This window comes from Geotrypetes seraphini, chromosome 16 (assembly GCF_902459505.1).
Source record: "Geotrypetes seraphini chromosome 16, aGeoSer1.1, whole genome shotgun sequence".
Lineage (NCBI taxonomy): Eukaryota > Metazoa > Chordata > Amphibia > Gymnophiona > Dermophiidae > Geotrypetes > Geotrypetes seraphini.
This window is the reverse complement of record NC_047099.1, coordinates 30,040,530-30,058,088: the sequence shown is the minus strand read 5'-3', so window position 1 is coordinate 30,058,088 and position 17,559 is coordinate 30,040,530. Positions and strand designations below refer to the sequence as shown.

General features: G+C 42.1%; 1 protein-coding gene across 7 annotated transcripts in view; it reads right to left on the bottom strand.

The window, feature by feature from the left end:
* Nucleotides 1-17,559, bottom strand: part of KIF1C (kinesin family member 1C) — a 93,380-nt gene that overhangs the window by 5,101 nt on the left and 70,720 nt on the right. For all 7 annotated transcript variants that reach the window (XM_033924028.1, XM_033924027.1, XM_033924029.1 and 4 more), the window contains exons 15-21: nt 17,307-17,382; nt 15,245-15,324; nt 12,465-12,559; nt 11,830-11,913; nt 8,118-8,301; nt 5,801-5,873; nt 1,900-2,511 (exon numbers count right to left, since the gene is read on the bottom strand). In XM_033924028.1, the coding sequence (XP_033779919.1) occupies nt 1,900-2,511; nt 5,801-5,873; nt 8,118-8,301; nt 11,830-11,913; nt 12,465-12,559; nt 15,245-15,324; nt 17,307-17,382 (1,204 nt within the window). The remainder of the gene's footprint in view (nt 1-1,899; nt 2,512-5,800; nt 5,874-8,117; nt 8,302-11,829; nt 11,914-12,464; nt 12,560-15,244; nt 15,325-17,306; nt 17,383-17,559) is intronic.

The window sequence follows — 17,559 nt, the reverse complement described above, 5'->3', positions numbered from 1 at the left end:
GGTTTTCAGACTGCTTTTAAACAAGGGAAGGGGCCCAACGGACAAACTCGGGTAATTTATTCCAGGCATAGGGGGCATCAAGATGAAAGGAACGAAGTCTGAAACTGGCAGTGGAGGAACCTCAGACTTAAAATGACAGGATCCCCCTCGCCCCCCCCCCCCCCCCCCCCGAAAATAATAAAACTGCAGAGATCGAAAACACATCTGAGCAACTTGCTTGCAGAAGAAACACTGAGGGGGCAGGAGCAAGCCTACTGGGAAGGAGGAGGAGTTGAAAGATAAGTAATATCATTCTGCAAGCAACTTGCGGGTTCAGATGCAAAACCCTAGCGTTCAAGACTACTAGACAACATTGCGCTAGAAATGAATTGTAGAAAGAAAATTTAAATGAGCAAACAGCAGCCTATAGTCTACTCTCACTTGGGATAGCAGAATTCCTCTCTGATAATATATGTCACCTCTGGTTCAGAGATATGGAGAGTCCAATTCAAATGTGCCAGTATAACATTCAAAATCCTACATGGGATTTTTTTCTCCATTGATTACTCTCTTGTTCAACTCCCATTAGCCTTTATCCTCTAATGCAGTGATTTCAAACTCGTGGTCTGGGGGGCTACATGCGGCCCTTCAGGTACTATTTTGAGGCCCTCGGTATATTTATCATAATCACAAAAGTAAAATAAAAGAGTTTCTTGATCATATGTCTCTTTAGCTATAAATTACAATATTATTATTATTAAGACTTAGCCAAAAGGAAAGATTTATAAACTATAAAGAGTTTTACCTCATGCAAAATTGTCATCATATATAATAAAAAGCTAGCCGCGCATGCGCACTCATACTGCGTGCTTCCATGATCTCTGATCTGTGAGATGTAGTTCCGTGGCCGCAGGAGTGCGCATGCGCGGGTCCCCAGCACTTACCTAGAAGGAATGGCCGCCAGCGTTGGACTCCCTCATGAGCCGCACCAGCGGTGTCGGCTCCTCTCATGAGCCGCACCAGCATCGGAGAAGGCTTCCGACGCTGGTGGGGATCATGAGGAGCCGCAGCGATACTTTACGTAGAAAGGAATGGCCGCCAGTGTTGGACTCCCTCATGAGCCGCACCAGCATCGGAGAAGGCTTCCGACGCTGGTGGGGATCGTGAGGAGCCGCACCGATACTTGCCCGGATTAGGCCAGACCGCGGGTCGGGCAGGGACGCACCAAAGAGACTCCAGCCGCGAGCCATGCGAGGGAGGGAAACAGACTGAAAAAAAAAAGGTAAGAAGCTTGGCTTGCCTGCGGGAAACTCGATAAGGGAAGGGGGACCCTTTGAGCAGGCTAGACCGCAGGAGGGAAGGGGGAGGGACCAAAAGGTGCAGGCCACATCTGGTAAGAGTAGGGAAGGGGGTTGGGTGAAAATGCTGCTACTGCTGCACAAGGACCTGGAGGGGAAGGGAGAGGGTCAGAAAGACAGAGAAAGGGGGCCAGGCAGAGACAGAGACAGTGGGAGGGAGAGAGACACAAAGACATACAGACATATATTCTAGCACCCGTTAATGTAACGGGCTTAATGACTAGTTTCTTTAATAAGACTATTTTTTTTCTGAGGCCCTCCAAGTACCTATAAATCCAAAATGTGGCCCTGCAAAGGGTTTGAGTTTGAGACCACTGCTCTAGGGGAATTCACAAATTTAAATTAGCCTTCCCTTCTAGTAGGGGAATTAAAGCTTTCGGTAGGATTTGTCAATCTTTGGTATTTTCCTTTGTAAAAATTTGGAATGAACTTACCTACCGAAATTAGACTCCTTCCTTCTCCGATAATTTTTCGGAAAACTTTAAAGACTTATTTATTTCAGAAATTTTTAACTAAGGAATGGATATGCTTCACCATTAAATATTATAAAGACGGATCTCACCTGGGGCACAGGAATGACTTGCTCCATCTTCAGCATGCGATCCCGCAGAGAGCGAATCTCCTCATCCTTCATGTTGTTCTGGAGCTTCACCTCCTGCAGGACACCGGTCAGCTTGTCAATGTGTGCCCGCAGGTCATCTACACCTCTAGACCCTCCTCCTCCACCACTGGTACTGTCCTCCCCCCGGTCCTCCCCCACACCCACAGTGTCCCAAACATCGCGGGCCACCGCCCGCCACGTGTCCTTCTCGTTGGGATCCTTCTTGCTGTACATGCGGCACAGCTCTTTCATTTTGACAATGGCCATAGCTTCGATCTCCTGCCGGGTGTGCTTGAAGTCGTTGAGCGCCACCTCGTAGCAGATTTCCTTCACAGCCTGCATCTTCAGGTCCGCCATGGTCACCCATTTCGGGTCCTTGCTAATGCGTCGGCGCTGTGGGATCTGGTAGACACGGATAGGTTCCCGCCTTTTGCCGCTACTAGGTAGCCCGCATTTCTTCACAATGGTCTGCACTTTGTTGGCAGGGAGCTTCTCCCGCAGGGAGGAAATCAGCTTCCAGCTCTCCTCACATGAGCGTTTATCAGAGTCATCCCCGCTGTCTGAGTCGGCATACTTCAAGAAAACAAACAAGAGTTACAGTAGGTTTTAGTTTTGGGTGTACTTTTGTCTTGCCTCTGTTAATTTTTGGTCTCTTAGTTTTCCACACCAGTTAAATAATTTCTGTCACAACAGAAGCAGACTGACATAATCACTCCCATGAAATTCCTCAAATGAGAAACTTTCAGAGCATTACACTAAGAAACAATGAACAAACTCAAACTACTAAAAAAAGGACAAGAAAAATATACAGGGAGGGTTATTTCAGGCTGGGGTGGAGAAGTTGCAGGCTAAACCAAACGAACCGGGAAAAGAAAAAATCAAAAGTCCCCCCTCAGATAATTACATCTTCTAACCAAGAATGAAAAGGCACACAAAAATGTACTCGGACTATATCACACAACACTTGTCATGAATACCGAACCGTGCTCAGAAACTGGTGATTATTGAGACCAAAAACCCGGGACAACCCGGGAGTTTTAGCAGATGGCAGACAAGGTTTCTCTCATTGCACTGATACTGGCTTGGCAACAGCTCAAAAAAATTATTGTAGGAAAACCTTATCTTAATTGCTTGAATAAGACTCTGGGTCCTAACTCGTTTCGCGATAGCTTCCTCTGAAGACCCTTAAGCTGCATCTCAAAAAGTATGGTCTACCGAAACATAAAACACTCTACAACATTACATCAAAAACACATGATCAAACACATACTCGCAACAGGACGTGCCTGTCTCTCTTATGGTGAAAAGCTTCCAAAGATGCAGACAAAGCCCTTCACAATGCTAGACCGATTTAAAGCTCCGAAACCGGAAGTGACATCATCCACTGAAGCAGGAAGTTGAAAAACCAGAAAAAAAACCCCAAAACTTTCTGCTGGTGTAAGAAAGCCCACCATTCAACGTCTTTATTAAGGCCACCAGGAGCGATAGTATCCCGCTTGAAAATCCATTTTTGCTCTTTTGTCCATAATACTTCCATAAGGTTACCACCTCGAGGTAACTGCGGGGGTTCCAACACAACAGACTTCAAGTCAGAGATCACATGAGCGGTTAAAGTCACCACAACAAATTTTGCTTAGATGTTCCCCCACACATGTTTTAATACTTCGTGTGGTGTGGGTCACGTGTGTGACGGGGGAACATCTGAGCAAAGTGTCAAAGTGACCCACACCACACGAAGTTTTAAAACACGTGGGGGGGGAACATCTAAGCAAAATTTGTCGTGGTGATTTTAACCGCTCATGTGATCTCTGACTTGAAGTCTACTGTGTTGGGAGCCCCGCAGTTACCTCGAGGTGGTAACCTTATGGAAGTATTATAGAGAAAAGAGCAAAAATAGATTTTCAACGGGATACTATCGCTCCTGGTGGTCTTAATAAAGAAGTTGAACGGTGGGCTTTCTTAAAGCAGCAGAGACTTTTGTTGGGTTTTTTTCAGGTTTTTCAACTTCCTGCTTCAGTGGATGATGTCACTTCCGGTTTCGGAGCTTTAAATCGGTCTAGCGTTGTGAAGGGCTTTGTCTGCATCTTTGGAAGCTTTTCACAATAAGAGAGACAGGCACGTCCTGTTGCGAGTATGTGTTTGATCATGTGTTTTTGATGTAATGTTGTAGAGTGTTTTATGTTTCGTAGACCATACTTTTTGAGATGCAGCTTAAGGGTCTTCAGAGGAAGCTATCGCGAAACGAGTTAGGACCCAGAGTCTTATTCAAGCAATTAAGATAAGTTTTCCTACAATAATTTTTTGAGCTGTTGCCAAGCCAATATCAGTGCAATGAGAGAAACCTTGTCTGCCATCTGCTAAAACTCCCGGGTTGTCCCGGGTTTTTTGGTCTCAATAATCACCAGTTTCTGAGAACAGTTCGGTATTCATGACAAGTGTTGTGTGATATAGTCCGAGTACATTTTTGTGTGCCTCTTCGTTCTTGTTAGATGGTGTGGAGAAGCAACAGAACATGAATTGATCAAGTCAAAATTCCTGTTCTGTAGCATTTTTCCCACTGGTTAGAAACCTTTTGACAGTGTTAATTTTCTTAAAGAGGAACCAGGTTGGGCCTACAGAAGTTCTATTTCTCAATCTACTGTTAAGAGCCTTAGCCAATAGGGAGAGAAGAAGATGGTGGATGCTGCAGATGGGCTGACTGGATGGGCCATTTGGCCTTTAGGTTTCTATATTTCTATACTTAAAAAACTTTTTCTGGATTTAATGCAATGCTATTTGAAGGCCTCATTCTTTATTTACTTTTCAGTTAGTGTTTTCACTAACTATACATTTTGTTACTTGATAATTATTTTGAACTAGTTTTTTAGCCCATCACATTAACGGGTGCTAGACTTAGGCATTTCTTTCTCTCTGCCCCGTCTGTCTTCTTTTCTCCCTTATTTTTACCTCCCCCATGTCCAGAAGCACCCCTTCCCTGCTCCCCCTGTCGAGCAGTAGCCCTTCTCCGTTCCTTTAACCCCCTTCCCTGCTCCCCCTGTCCAGCAGTAGCCCTTTTCCGTTCCTTTTACCCCTTCCCTGCTCCCCCTATCCAGCGTTAGCCCTTCTCCATTCCTTTTACCCCTACCTTGCGCCCCCTGTCCAGCAGTAGCCCTTCTCCATTCCTTTTACCCCTACCTTGCGCCCCCTGTCCAGCAGTAGCCCTTCTCCATTCCTTTTACCCCTTCCCTGCTCCCCCTGTCCAGCAGTAGCCCTTCTCTGTTCCTTTTACCTCCCCCCTGTCCAGTCAGGATTGCACAGTACTGATGTCACAAGTTAGTCTGTCTCCACCTGCTGGCAGAGGAGCGTAAACCCATCAGTTTCTGTGCTGGTCTGGAGGGACAATAAAGAATGAAGTACATTTTTATCTAAACCTGTTTTGGTCATGATAAGTCAGAAAAAGGTACTGTGGAGATTTGAAAACTAATAACGTCTTAAATAAATAGCCCCCTCTTTTACAAAACCATAGCACAGTTTTTAGTGCCGACCGCTCATAGGAATTCTATGAGTGTCAGAGCTGTTACCGCCATGGCCAGCACTAAAAACTGTGCTACAGTTTTGTAAAGGGGGTGGGGAGGGACAAATGAATGAATAAATCAATCAGAACTGCCTCTCGGTCTTCACGTGAAGTCAGAAATTCTCTTTGCCTTAGGGCTTCCAAGCCTTTGTTTCCTGTCTTACTGAGTCCTGATAATATTTCCGTCTTAGCTCTTCTAGTGAGAGGCTGTGCCAAGCAGCCGTTATTCTGCTGGTTCATTATAACCGCCAGTTTCTCTTCTAACCTAATAATGGATATATTTGGAAGGATTTATTTTTTATTTTTTACCAGTCTCTGCTGCTCCAGTAAGAGGTCAGCCTCCTCCTTCTCTCTCTTGTACTGGTATTCCAGATCTTGTAGTCTGTAAACAATGGGAGAGAAATTAGTGCTTTGGATTGATGTGCTATTTCTACCACATCAACTAAGATGGACAGAGATTATTTTAAAAAAAAAAAACCAAACCAACCAACCTGTTATGGCCTATTCTGAAAAACAATTGTGTAGAATTGTAACCTGCCTTGTTATGTACTGTGAGCATCATAAGAGAGAAGCATGGAAGGGATCTGCTTTGGTAAAGATTTGTCTGTCCAGCCTCAATCAGGCTGAGGAAGAGGGCAAAACGTCGGTGATAAACCAATAGCCTCTTTTGAAAAGAGGACAAGAATTTGAGAAGGCAAGGGCTAACAACGATAAACTAAACCAACAATACTGTACATTCAAATCTAGAGTAAAAAACTAAACCAAAACCAGCACATGGTTATGTGGTCTTCATCATAAGGCATATGGGGACAGACTTAAAGATCTCAATCTGTACACTTTGGAGGAAAGGCGGGAGAAATGACATCCCTCAATAAATTTAAAAGCAGTTTAAAGACCTTTCTTTTTAAAGCTGCGTTTGATGATTGATAGTCCTTTTAAGGACGGTAATGGAGGTCTGTTCCTTTCCATTAGCCTTGTATTTTCAGATAATTTGCCCATTTCCCCCTTCCTTCTGTTTTACCCTCTCCCCATTCCTTTCTATCAAAATATTGTAGTTCTGCCCAGTTACCCCATGTATCAGTAAGTCATTGTTTGTCAGTGCGTCCGATTGTTGTTGTATTGAAATTTGTTTGTAAAGTATTTTTGATATAGTTTCTTTTTTATACAATGTAAAACTGCCTTGATATTTGATAAGGCGGTATATCAAATTTTTAATAAACCTGAAACCTGATAGAGACGTCTAAATACTACATGATGTAAATGCGCACGAGTCGAGTCTCTTTCATTTGAAAGGAGACTCTGCAATGAGAGGGCATAGGATGAAGTTAAGAGGCGATAGGCTCCGGAGTAATCTGAGGAAATACTTTTTTACGGAAAGGGTGGTAGATGCGTGGAACAGTCTCTCGGAAGAGGTGGTGGAGACAATTCATGTCTGAATTCATGAGGGCTTGGGATAGGCACATGGGATCTCTCGGAGAGAGAAAGAGATAATGGTTACTGCGGATTGGCAGCTCTCTGACCTCACAATGCAGGTGCACAGAGCCTTAGCCTATAGGAAGAGGAGATGCAAATGTTAAGAACCTTAGCCAATAGGGAGAGCAGGAGATAATGGTTACTGCAGATGGGCAGCTCTATGACCTCACAATGCAGGTGCACAGAGCCTTAGCCTATAGGAAGAGGAGATGCAAATGTTAAGAACCTTAGCCAATAAGGAGAGCAGGAGATAATGGTTACAGCAGATGGGCAGCTCTCTGACCTCACAATGCAGGTGCACAGAGCCTTAGCCTATAGGAAGAGGAGATGCAAATGTTAAGAACCTTAGCCAATAGGGAGAGCAGGAGATAATGGTTACTGCAGATGGGCAGCTCTATGACCTCACAATGCAGGTGCACAGAGCCTTAGCCTATAGGAAGAGGAGATGCAAATGTTAAGAACCTTAGCCAATAAGGAGAGCAGGAGATAATGGTTACAGCAGATGGGCAGCTCTCTGACCTCACAATGCAGGTGCACAGAGCCTTAGCCTATAGGAAGAGGAGATGCAAATGTTAAGAACCTTAGCCAATAGGGAGAGCAGGAGATAATGGTTACAGCAGATGGGCAGCTCTCTGACCTCACAATGCAGGTGCACAGAGCCTTAGCCTATAGGAAGAGGAGATGCAAATGTTAAGAACCTTAGCCAATAGGGAGAGCAGGAGATAATGGTTACTGCAGATGGGCAGCTCTATGACCTCACAATGCAGGTGCACAGAGCCTTAGCCTATAGGAAGAGGAGATGCAAATGTTAAGAACCTTAGCCAATAGAGAGAGCAGGAGATAATGGTTACTGCAGATGGGCAGCTCTATGACCTCACAATGCAGGTGCACAGAGCCTTAGCCTATAGGAAGAGGAGATGCAAATGTTAAGAGCCTTAGCCAATAGGGAGAGGAAGAGATAATGGTTGGATGGGCCATTTGGCCTTTATCTGCCATCATGTTTTTATGTTTCTACATTATGTTATGGATCTCAGAACACCTGGATTATTCCACATATGCAGGAACTCTTAGCTTTGTCAGATGGAAACATGAAGACATGTTGCCTTCTGTGAGGTACGAATATAAGTGTGTGTATATATCAATGTAAACTGACCTCTTCTCCATCTCTAGTTTGATATCAATGCCTTGCTTTTCCAGCAGCTCCTTCTGAGCAAAGTTCCAATCCATGGGCTCCAGCTGCATCTCTGCACCAGTACTGCTCCTCTCTCGCTCTAGCCGTGCCTGCTCAGGGTGGTTGAAGCGGAACACGTGATTCTTGCCCATCACAATCCGATTACCTACGAAGAGGGGACATTTATATAACAAAGGCACCGATCGGTGGGCGCCAGATGGTAGGCATTCTGTAATCACAATGCTTCAGCTGCAGCTTAGCTTCCCCTTCCTGTCCACCGCCGAGGAGGGTTAGAGCCGCGTCACAGCATTTGCCCCACTGGCCCACAGTAGAAACCTCTTATCGTGGCTTTGTAAAAGGAGCCTTATGAATCCGTTAATAGCAATCAAGTTGTAACACCACACAGTGGGATCTTCTTTCTATTAAAATGTTCAAAATGACTTACATAGTCAGTTTGGAAAATAATAGTGAATATGGTGAAGGACTTGCTATTCTTTTAAAGTACTATAACAATAATTATGTTTGTGACGTTTTCTAGTATGAATTTATTTTAAAAAAAATTTGATTCTGCCAGTCCTAAATTACTTTTCCATGGTGAGTTCCACCACAATGAACTAACACACAATCCCCCCTGGCGCTTAGTGCACATTTCAATACCTATGGATGTTGAGAACGCTGTTGACACAGTTTCGATAATCTTGGTCTGGCATTGGCTTATCCAGTTTTTATCATTGGAGCTCTTTTATAGCGTCACTCGATTGTTCGACAACTAATTGGATTTGACTCCCGATGCAGGCGTTTCGTGCCGAAACACGGCCCACGTCGGGTCATTTAATAAAGTGAAATTTGCTATCTCAATTTATGAGGCTCTTGGTGCTCTTTATTGGTCCACTATAATGTTTAAGAACAGTGCCATTAGCCAAAGCGAGGGAAATTTTATAAGAGATCGCCTAAGTTTGGAGGACAAGCAGATGCCTATTTTTAGCTTCAAAAGAGATTGAGACTTATACAGAACATGGCAGCCCACCTAATTTTTGATCTGAAAAAAAATATGACCATATTACTCCATCTTATCGACAGTTGCACTGGCTGCCTTTTGAGGCTAGCGTATTGTTTAAATTCGGTTGTATCTGTTTCAAAGTGTTGTTTGGTATGGCGCCTATTTATCTGTCCTCATGCTTTGAACGATACAAACCTAATAGGATTACTCGAGGGCAATAGTTATTTGTTCTCTCGACTATTAAGTCTTGTCGTTACAAGAGATTTTTCGATAAATTGCTCGGTTTTCAGGCAGGTAAAATGAACTTATGGTTATGTACCATTATCTCTCAGGTTCACTCATATATGTCCATTAGGAAACTACTAAAAAATGATTTATTTAACAAATTTGTAAACTGATGTTTTAGAATTCTGATTGGTAAATGCATATTGTTTTTATAGCTTGCATATTTAGTGGATTTCAATGTACTTTTAGTAAATTGTATTTTATTCATTGATTGTATCATTTTTATTGTATGTGAACCGCCTAGAACTATGTGGTAGGGCAGTATATAAAAATAATAATAATTATTATTATTTATAGACCCTTTCCACTCGGCACCAAGAGCCCAGGTAGTAAACAATGTAATTTTACTGAAGCAGTGGACATGTATGTGTAAATGTTAGAGTAGAGATGGAGAAGAGACGGCTCAGGGGTGATATGATAGAGATCTATAAAATACTAAGTGGAGTGGAAAGGGTAGATGTAAATCGCTTATTCACTCTTTCCAAAAATACTAGGACTAGGGGACAAGCGATAAAGCTACTAAGTAGTAGATTTAAAACAAACCGAAGAAATTATTTCTTCACATAACATGCAATTAAACTCTAGAATTCATTGCCAGAGAATGTGGTGAAATCAGTTAGCTTAGCGGGGTTAAAAAAGGTTTGGCTAATTACCTAAAAAAGAAGTCCATAGGCCATTATGAGATGGCTTGGGGAAATCCACTGCTTATTCCTAGGATTAAGCAGCATAAAATCTTTTGTACTACTTGGGATCTAGTTTTGGACCTGGGTTGGCCATTGTTGGAAACCGGATACTGGGCTTGATGGACCTTTGGTCTGTCCCAGTATGGCAATTGTTATGTTCACATGTTATAAAGAATGGGTAAATCACAGCTCTGCAAGTACTCTACCTCTGAATATACAGATGTACAGGTGGCTGACACAAAGTATATACTTTAATGGCACTGCGCATAACCCCTGGGGTAATTTTATAAAAGTGTAAAAAAATCCTCTAAAAAAAATAACCCCCAATAAAACAGATTACAAACATCTGCTCAAACAGTGTCACATTAGAAGATCTGAGGGAATTGACCTTCTTTGGACTAAAATAACATTTATTCAAAAATAATGACACAAATGAAATGTCCAGATCAAGCAGACATCTTTGTAATTCAAAATTAAGGAAGTGACAAATGCATTTCTGGAAATTCACTTTTGATTAGATCACTAGACTGCCGCAGGTAAGCTGGGTCCAAATCCCGCGGCTGGTCCTTGTGACCTTGGGCAAGTTATTTAACCCTCCCTTGCTTCAGCTACAAATTATGCCCCCCCCCCCCTTTTATTAAACTACGGCAGAGCTTTTTACCGTGGGCCAGCGAGGTAAATGCTCTAACTGCTCATTCAATTCCTATGGGTGTCGAAGTTTTTACCTTGCCAGCCCACGGTAAAAAGCTCCACCTTAGTTTGATATAAAGGGCACTAAGATTGTAAGTCCTCTGGGGATAGGAGAATACCTAGCGTAGTCAACTGCAACCTACAACTGAAAAAGGTATGAACAAAATCTAAATATAGTCTCCCAGTTTATAAGGATTCAAGTTCTCCAACACTGCTATAGTCACATATTGCCACTTCACTGTCCATTACTACCGTATATACTCAAATATAAACCGAGGTAACCATTTTTTCTGCCGAAAAAAGGTTGACTCAAGTATAAACTGAGGGTTTATATACAAATATAGGTATTGGTGGTACAGGAGCAATTCCTCCTTGTGCTGTCCATCTCTGCATCCCCTGATCCCGCCTTGAGCAGGAGCGATCGTCCTACGCTCCTGCCTCATGCAGCATAGCTGGACCATCCAGGGTGTGCAAGGAATGCCTTTTCAGATGCGGGGGACAGGAGGGAGGTGGGGGTGGTGGGGAACCAGCCGGGACAGGCTCACCACTGGACCGCCAGGCCTCAAAGTAAGCCCGGGGAAGGCCTGCAAAGGGGGGTGCAGAGCAAGCTGGGAAAGGACACAGTAGGGGTTGCTCCTTTCCCAGCTCACCGCTGGACCACCAGGGTTCAAGGCAGGCCTGTGGGAGGCCTGAAAAGGATCCGGGAGGGGGGTAGGGAGTGCACATCAGGAGATGGCTCAATATACACCAAGATCTCTGTTTTTTGGGCCCCAAAATATTGGTTTATATTTGAAATATATACGGTATGTAGATCCAGTCCTCAGGGCATACTTAGCCAGTCAGGTTTTCAGTATACTCACAATGTATATGCACGGAATAAATTTGCACAGAATGGTAGTACATGCAAAATTTATTTCATGCATATTTATTGTGGATCTCCTCAAAACCTGGCTCATTTGGTATGTCCCAGGTTGAGAACCTCTGGTGGTTGAAATTGTCAAAGGACAAGAAGAATGAAAACAAATTCCCCACGTACCAGACTTTAGCACAAATGACTCGGTGACTTCTTTCCCATTGATGTACGTCTCGGCTCCTTCAAAAGGCTCTAGAGTCACAATCACTGCACAAAAGGCAAAAGGGCAGCAGTCACGCCTCATGTACGTTAAAGAGCTCCTTGCTGTTCACTTGTTACATCATACAAAGAAAACACTGGGGGTTCCCCCTCCATTTCAAACCTTGCAATATGTATTTACATGAAATTAAGTACCTTGAACGTGTTCTCCTCAGCTACAATACCTTCTCCATTGCAAGCGTAGGACAGGAAAATCAAAGGTTAGTTAGAGTCTAAAATCCCTATTCATTATTGACTCTATATCAGTGGTCTCAAACTCGCGGCCCCCGCCAGGTCCTATTTTGAGGCTCTCGGCATGTTTATCATAATCACAAAAGTAAAATAAAACAGTTTCTCGATCTTATGTCTCTTTAGCTATAAATTGCAATATTATTATTATTGCTCACAGTGATGTAGTGGGGAAGGGGGCGGTCTGTCCCAGGCGCCATCTACCTCTGGGTGCCGGCACCCTTCCCCCGTAATTTTTCAACTTTGGCGCAACTAACTCTCTAGTTATCCAGCAACGTTCACAAGGATGTGGATTTATACCGTTCCTTTACCTTCTCCATTCTGGTTGGTGCAGGAACGGAACAAGCAGTGTTGCTCTTTAATGAACTGTCCACTCAGCTTAATGTCCACATCAATGCGGCCAACTCTGCAAGAAGCACCGGGATGCACAAAAAGAGAGGGCGGTTACTCTTACGAAGCAACACCAAGCGTTCAGGAGATGTAGACATTAAGAAGAGAACCTGACAGACAGATGGAAGAGTAGTCTGGTGGTCCTGCAGGTCCAACACCCGTCTAAAGGATTTAAAGCGCTGTCTTTTTCACAGAATTTTATTTTTTTTTAAAACATTCTTTATTCATTTTAAATCATACAACAAGTGCACAAAAATACAACATAAGAACAATCATACATCACTTGTATATATCTTTCATTAATATCATGAATACATAAATAAATAAATAACCCCCTCCCCCTACCCACCCATTATCATGAAACATTACATACCCCTACCACCCTCCCTCCCCCTTTATATAACTAAAATTTCATCAAAGGAAAACAATGCCTATTCATTACAATATTTAACCAATGGCCCCCCAAATCTTTATAAAATTATTATAATTACCTTTCTGCAAAGCAATTACTCTCTCCATCTTAAAAATATGACACCAGGAATTCCACCAAAATGTATAATTAAGATTGGTATAATTCTTCCAATTATTCATAATATGCTTAATAGCAACTCCCGTCATTATCATTAAAAGTTTGCTGTTATGTGATGATAATTGACTTTTTCTCCTCATAGACATTCCAAACAAGAACAGTATCATAGGATAAAGCAACATGGTTTTCTAATAAACAATTTATTTGAGACCAAATTGAATTCCAAAAGTTCATAATGCAGGGACAATGAAAAAGTAGATGATCTAAGGTCCCCGCTTCTAGATTACAATGCCAGCATCTATTAGATCTAGAGCTATCCAACTTCTGTAAACGAACAGGGGTCCAAAAAGCTCTATGCAACAAAAAGAACCAGGTTTGTCTCATCGATGCTGACACTGTACATCTCATTCTCCAGGACCAAATGCGTGGCCATTGAGAAGCAGAAATCTGATACTTAATCTCAATGCTCCAAATGTCTCTAAGACCAGTTTTTAGTTTTTTTTATTAAGAAATCCAGATAACAATTTCTACTCCAATTAATAAAGTACACTAGTTTAGATGTGATCCTCAAAATATCCTGATTCCGTTTTCTTTATGCTTCAAGTCTATTAGTGACTCTACGTTTTAATTCGGTTCTGTTCTTTTATACAAATCTTCATACTCTCTTAACCAAAGATCTCGGAAACATCACTCCACCGCCCAATCTGTAATTTTTCTTAGCGGAGAGAATTAAGTGTTAAATCCTCATAGGTCTAGCGATTGGCTGGCCCAGAATTTCCTCTCCGACGTCAGAATTGACGTCGGAGGTGAAGGCTTGTGGGTCCGCCGCTTGTACGCACCTGGCCTGGCTCGGGGAGGCAGGAAGAACAAGATCGCAAAGGCAACGAGATCGACTCGCATTGCTTTTGCGATCTACTGGTCGATCGCAATCAGCCATTTGGGCACCCCTGTGCTAGTATTATGGTTTACGGCTCTAAGGCCCTCTTTTATTAAGGTGCGCCAAGCGTGTTCGCGTGCGCTAAATTAACACGCGTGCTAAACGCTGATAGGATAACATGCGTGTTAGCGTCTAGCGTGCGTTAAAAAGCATAGCGCACCTTAGTGAAAGAGGGGGTAAGTATAAACAGTGATTTGGATAGACCATTTTAGAAGAAACTCAAGTCTATTAGTTACATATTTATTACTATACAGTATAAGAAAGAACTCAGAAAAGGTAAAACAGAGCAATGCAAATTCTCTTGCCTTCCCTTGTGAAGTAAAGAATCTTTTTATCCCCAAAATGTGCAGAGTACGCTGTATTATTTTGTCCTTTTTTTTTTTTGGTTTAAGTTTTTTTATTGATTTTTTTTCATTTAACAACAAGTGTCATAAATTTTCATACAATTATCTTAATAATACACTTGATATTTCTATAATGTATTTTATACATAACATTTCTTATCTTATATTTCTTATGATTTTATATATCATATAACTGTAATTATTTTTCTTATAAAGTTATACAACATATATATTGTAATGATTTTATCAATTATTTTTTAAATTATTAACCTTTTTCCCCTCCCTTTATTACATTGTTTTCATGTAAGAATACATCTATTAATAATATTTTATTTATAATTTATAATAAAGAGTATAAATCCCCCTCCCATATCCCCTCCCTCCCTTTCTTCTTTAACTATTTTCTTATTATGGGAAAATGAAATTCAATTATTACAATATTTTGTTAATGGTCCCCAAATCTTTTTGAATTTATCCATATATCCTTTTTGTGTTGCAAATGTATGTTCCATTTTATATATATGGCAAACTGAGTTCCACCAAAAATTATGGTTCAATCTGTCACAATTTTTCCAATTGTGTGTAATTTGTTGTACTGCTATTCCAGTCATTATAAATAAAAGTTTGTTGTTATTTGATGAAATTTGACTTTGAGATCTTGTCCTTTAAGGGGTTGTCATTAATTTAATTTGAGAAAGGTCACAAATAAACCAAAAGTGCAAATTACTGCCAGGGAGGGAAGGAATAAAGAAGAAATAGACAAAAGGGAAAAACAATCGATCAAAGGCAAGGATAAACAGACAAAGAGAAGAAAGAAGGAAGGAAAATGGAGAAGAATGGAGAGAAAAAAAACCCAACAGTCTTTGCTCAGAGTTCAAATATTAGCATTACCTGGTGATGCCATCCTTAATATGATACAACAAGCATTCAGACATCAGGGGGTCTTCATTCAAATTCACTAAATGTGGTGTCTGCAAATGGGCAAAAGGGAGAGTGTCAAGAGCTCTATTCTGATAAGGAAAGGTGTGGCAGGCAAAGCAAAGTTATTGACCGGTAGTAAGTGATATCCGTCCCCACACATTGGTGAAGTTGTTTAACCGAACCCAGGCTGGGACAAAATCAAAATGCTAAAAAGCTTTCTAGAGCAATGCATTTGCCCATGTACAGGTTCTTCTAGTCCTGTGGTCTCAAACTCGCGGCCTGCCAGGTCCTATTTTAAGCCCTCAGTATGTTTATCATAATCAAAAAAGTAAAATAAAAGTTTCTCGATCATTTGTCTCTTTAGCTATAAATGACAATATTATTATTAAGACAGCCAAAAGACATTAACTATTTTTTCTGAGGCCCTCCAAGTACCTACAAATCCCAATATGTGGCCTTGCAAAGGGATGGAGTTGGAGACCACTGGCTTAACTGTAACCATGACATCCTGTTTGCCTTTGGGAAGCAGAGCTAAGATTGTGATGTCATAATGCCTCATTCCACCAATAAGAGCCAACCTCATCAGTGATGTCACAATGGCTTGATTGTCCTGTTCTCCCCTCTGCTCTCCAACCCAGCCAGTAGATTAACTGTTCCCCTTAACTCAGTGGTCTCAAACTCGTGGCCCGCCAGGTACTATTTTGAGGCCCTCGATATGTTTTATCATAATCACAAAAGTAAACTAAAACAGTTTCTTGATCAAATGTCTCTTTAGCTATAAATGACAACATTATTATTAAGACTTAGCCAAAAGGAAAGATTTATAAACTAGAGAGTTTTACCTCATGCAAAATTGTCATTTCTTTAATAAGATATTAATTATTTTTTTCTGAGGCCCTCCAAGGACCTACAAATCCCAAAATGTGGCCCTGCAAAGGGTTTGAGTTTGAGACCACTTTCTAGACCACTGTTCTTCAACCTTTTTACACCTATGATCCTGCAGAAATTAAAGAATTATTTTGTGGACCGGCATCGGTCCGCAGACCAGCGGTTGAAGAACACTGGGCTAAGTCGTGGGTCAGACCCTGCCCATCTCTACCCAATCTCCACCTCAGTCCCTGCCCTCATAGTCCTAATTGTAACACTATTTTTTTCCATTCATATATACACATAATATAATCTTATTAACAACGCATCGATTGCAATGCGGACCGGCAGTTAAAGAACACAGTTTTGGGCCTGATGCACATGCCGGCCCTGTGGACCGGCAGGAAATTTCTGTGGACCGGCACCAGTCCATGGACCGGTGGTTGAAGAACACTGTTCTAGACTATCTCACCTCTGCATATATCTATTATTTGGAAAAGCCAACTCCTACGGAAGGAAAGTCGATTCTGGAAGGAGTCAAACTGATAATCCCCTTGTCCTCAGAGATACTTACCGTAACAGGCAGATATTCTCACATATGGGTGACCATCATCCACGCTGCCCGGCACAGAGAGTCTGAAAAGTGAACCGTCACTTTAAATTTTTTTAAAAAGTGCTCGCGACTATCCGCACCGCACATGCACGGCTGCCTTAACGCCCGAAGAGGCTCGAGGTACCTCAGTTCCGTAAGCAAGCTAAGAAGCCAACCAGGGGAGGTGGGTGGGATGTGAGAATATCTGCCTGCTGTCCCCGGATAACACCTGTTACGGTAAGTGACTGTGCTTTATTCCAGGCATACGGCACCGCAAGAAAGAAGGGATGGAGTCTGGAGTTGGCAGTGGAAGAGAAGGGTACAGATAAGAGGGGCTTGCCCAACGAGCGGAGATCACAAGGAGGAGATGAACTGTTTCTATTTTAATTATTATTTTAATCACTACTTCAGGTATATGCATTGGAGGTAAATTACTTGCCTAATTTGCTTTTAAACTATCATGTAGCATACAGCAAGTATAACATTATTCTTAAAAATCTCTCTAGTCTCTCAACATTGAAATAAGAACCACTGAACTTTCCAATTAGGTTCCACAGATTGGCAGCCACTTACCTTCTTAGGGGAGAAGACTCCCACTGTCCCGCCATCTTCCCTCAAAGCTACACCCATCTCAGCCAGAAGTGTCTCCCTGAAAGACAAGAAGCCACAACTATTTCAGAGTAGGGAGTCTCCAGACAGGGCGACAAAAAAGTGTTAGTGAAGATCACAAAGGATACATGATTATGAAAGATGGTTTTAAGAAAGGTTTGGACAAGTTCCTGGAGGAAAAGTCCACAGTCTTTTATTGAGAAAGACATAGGGGAAG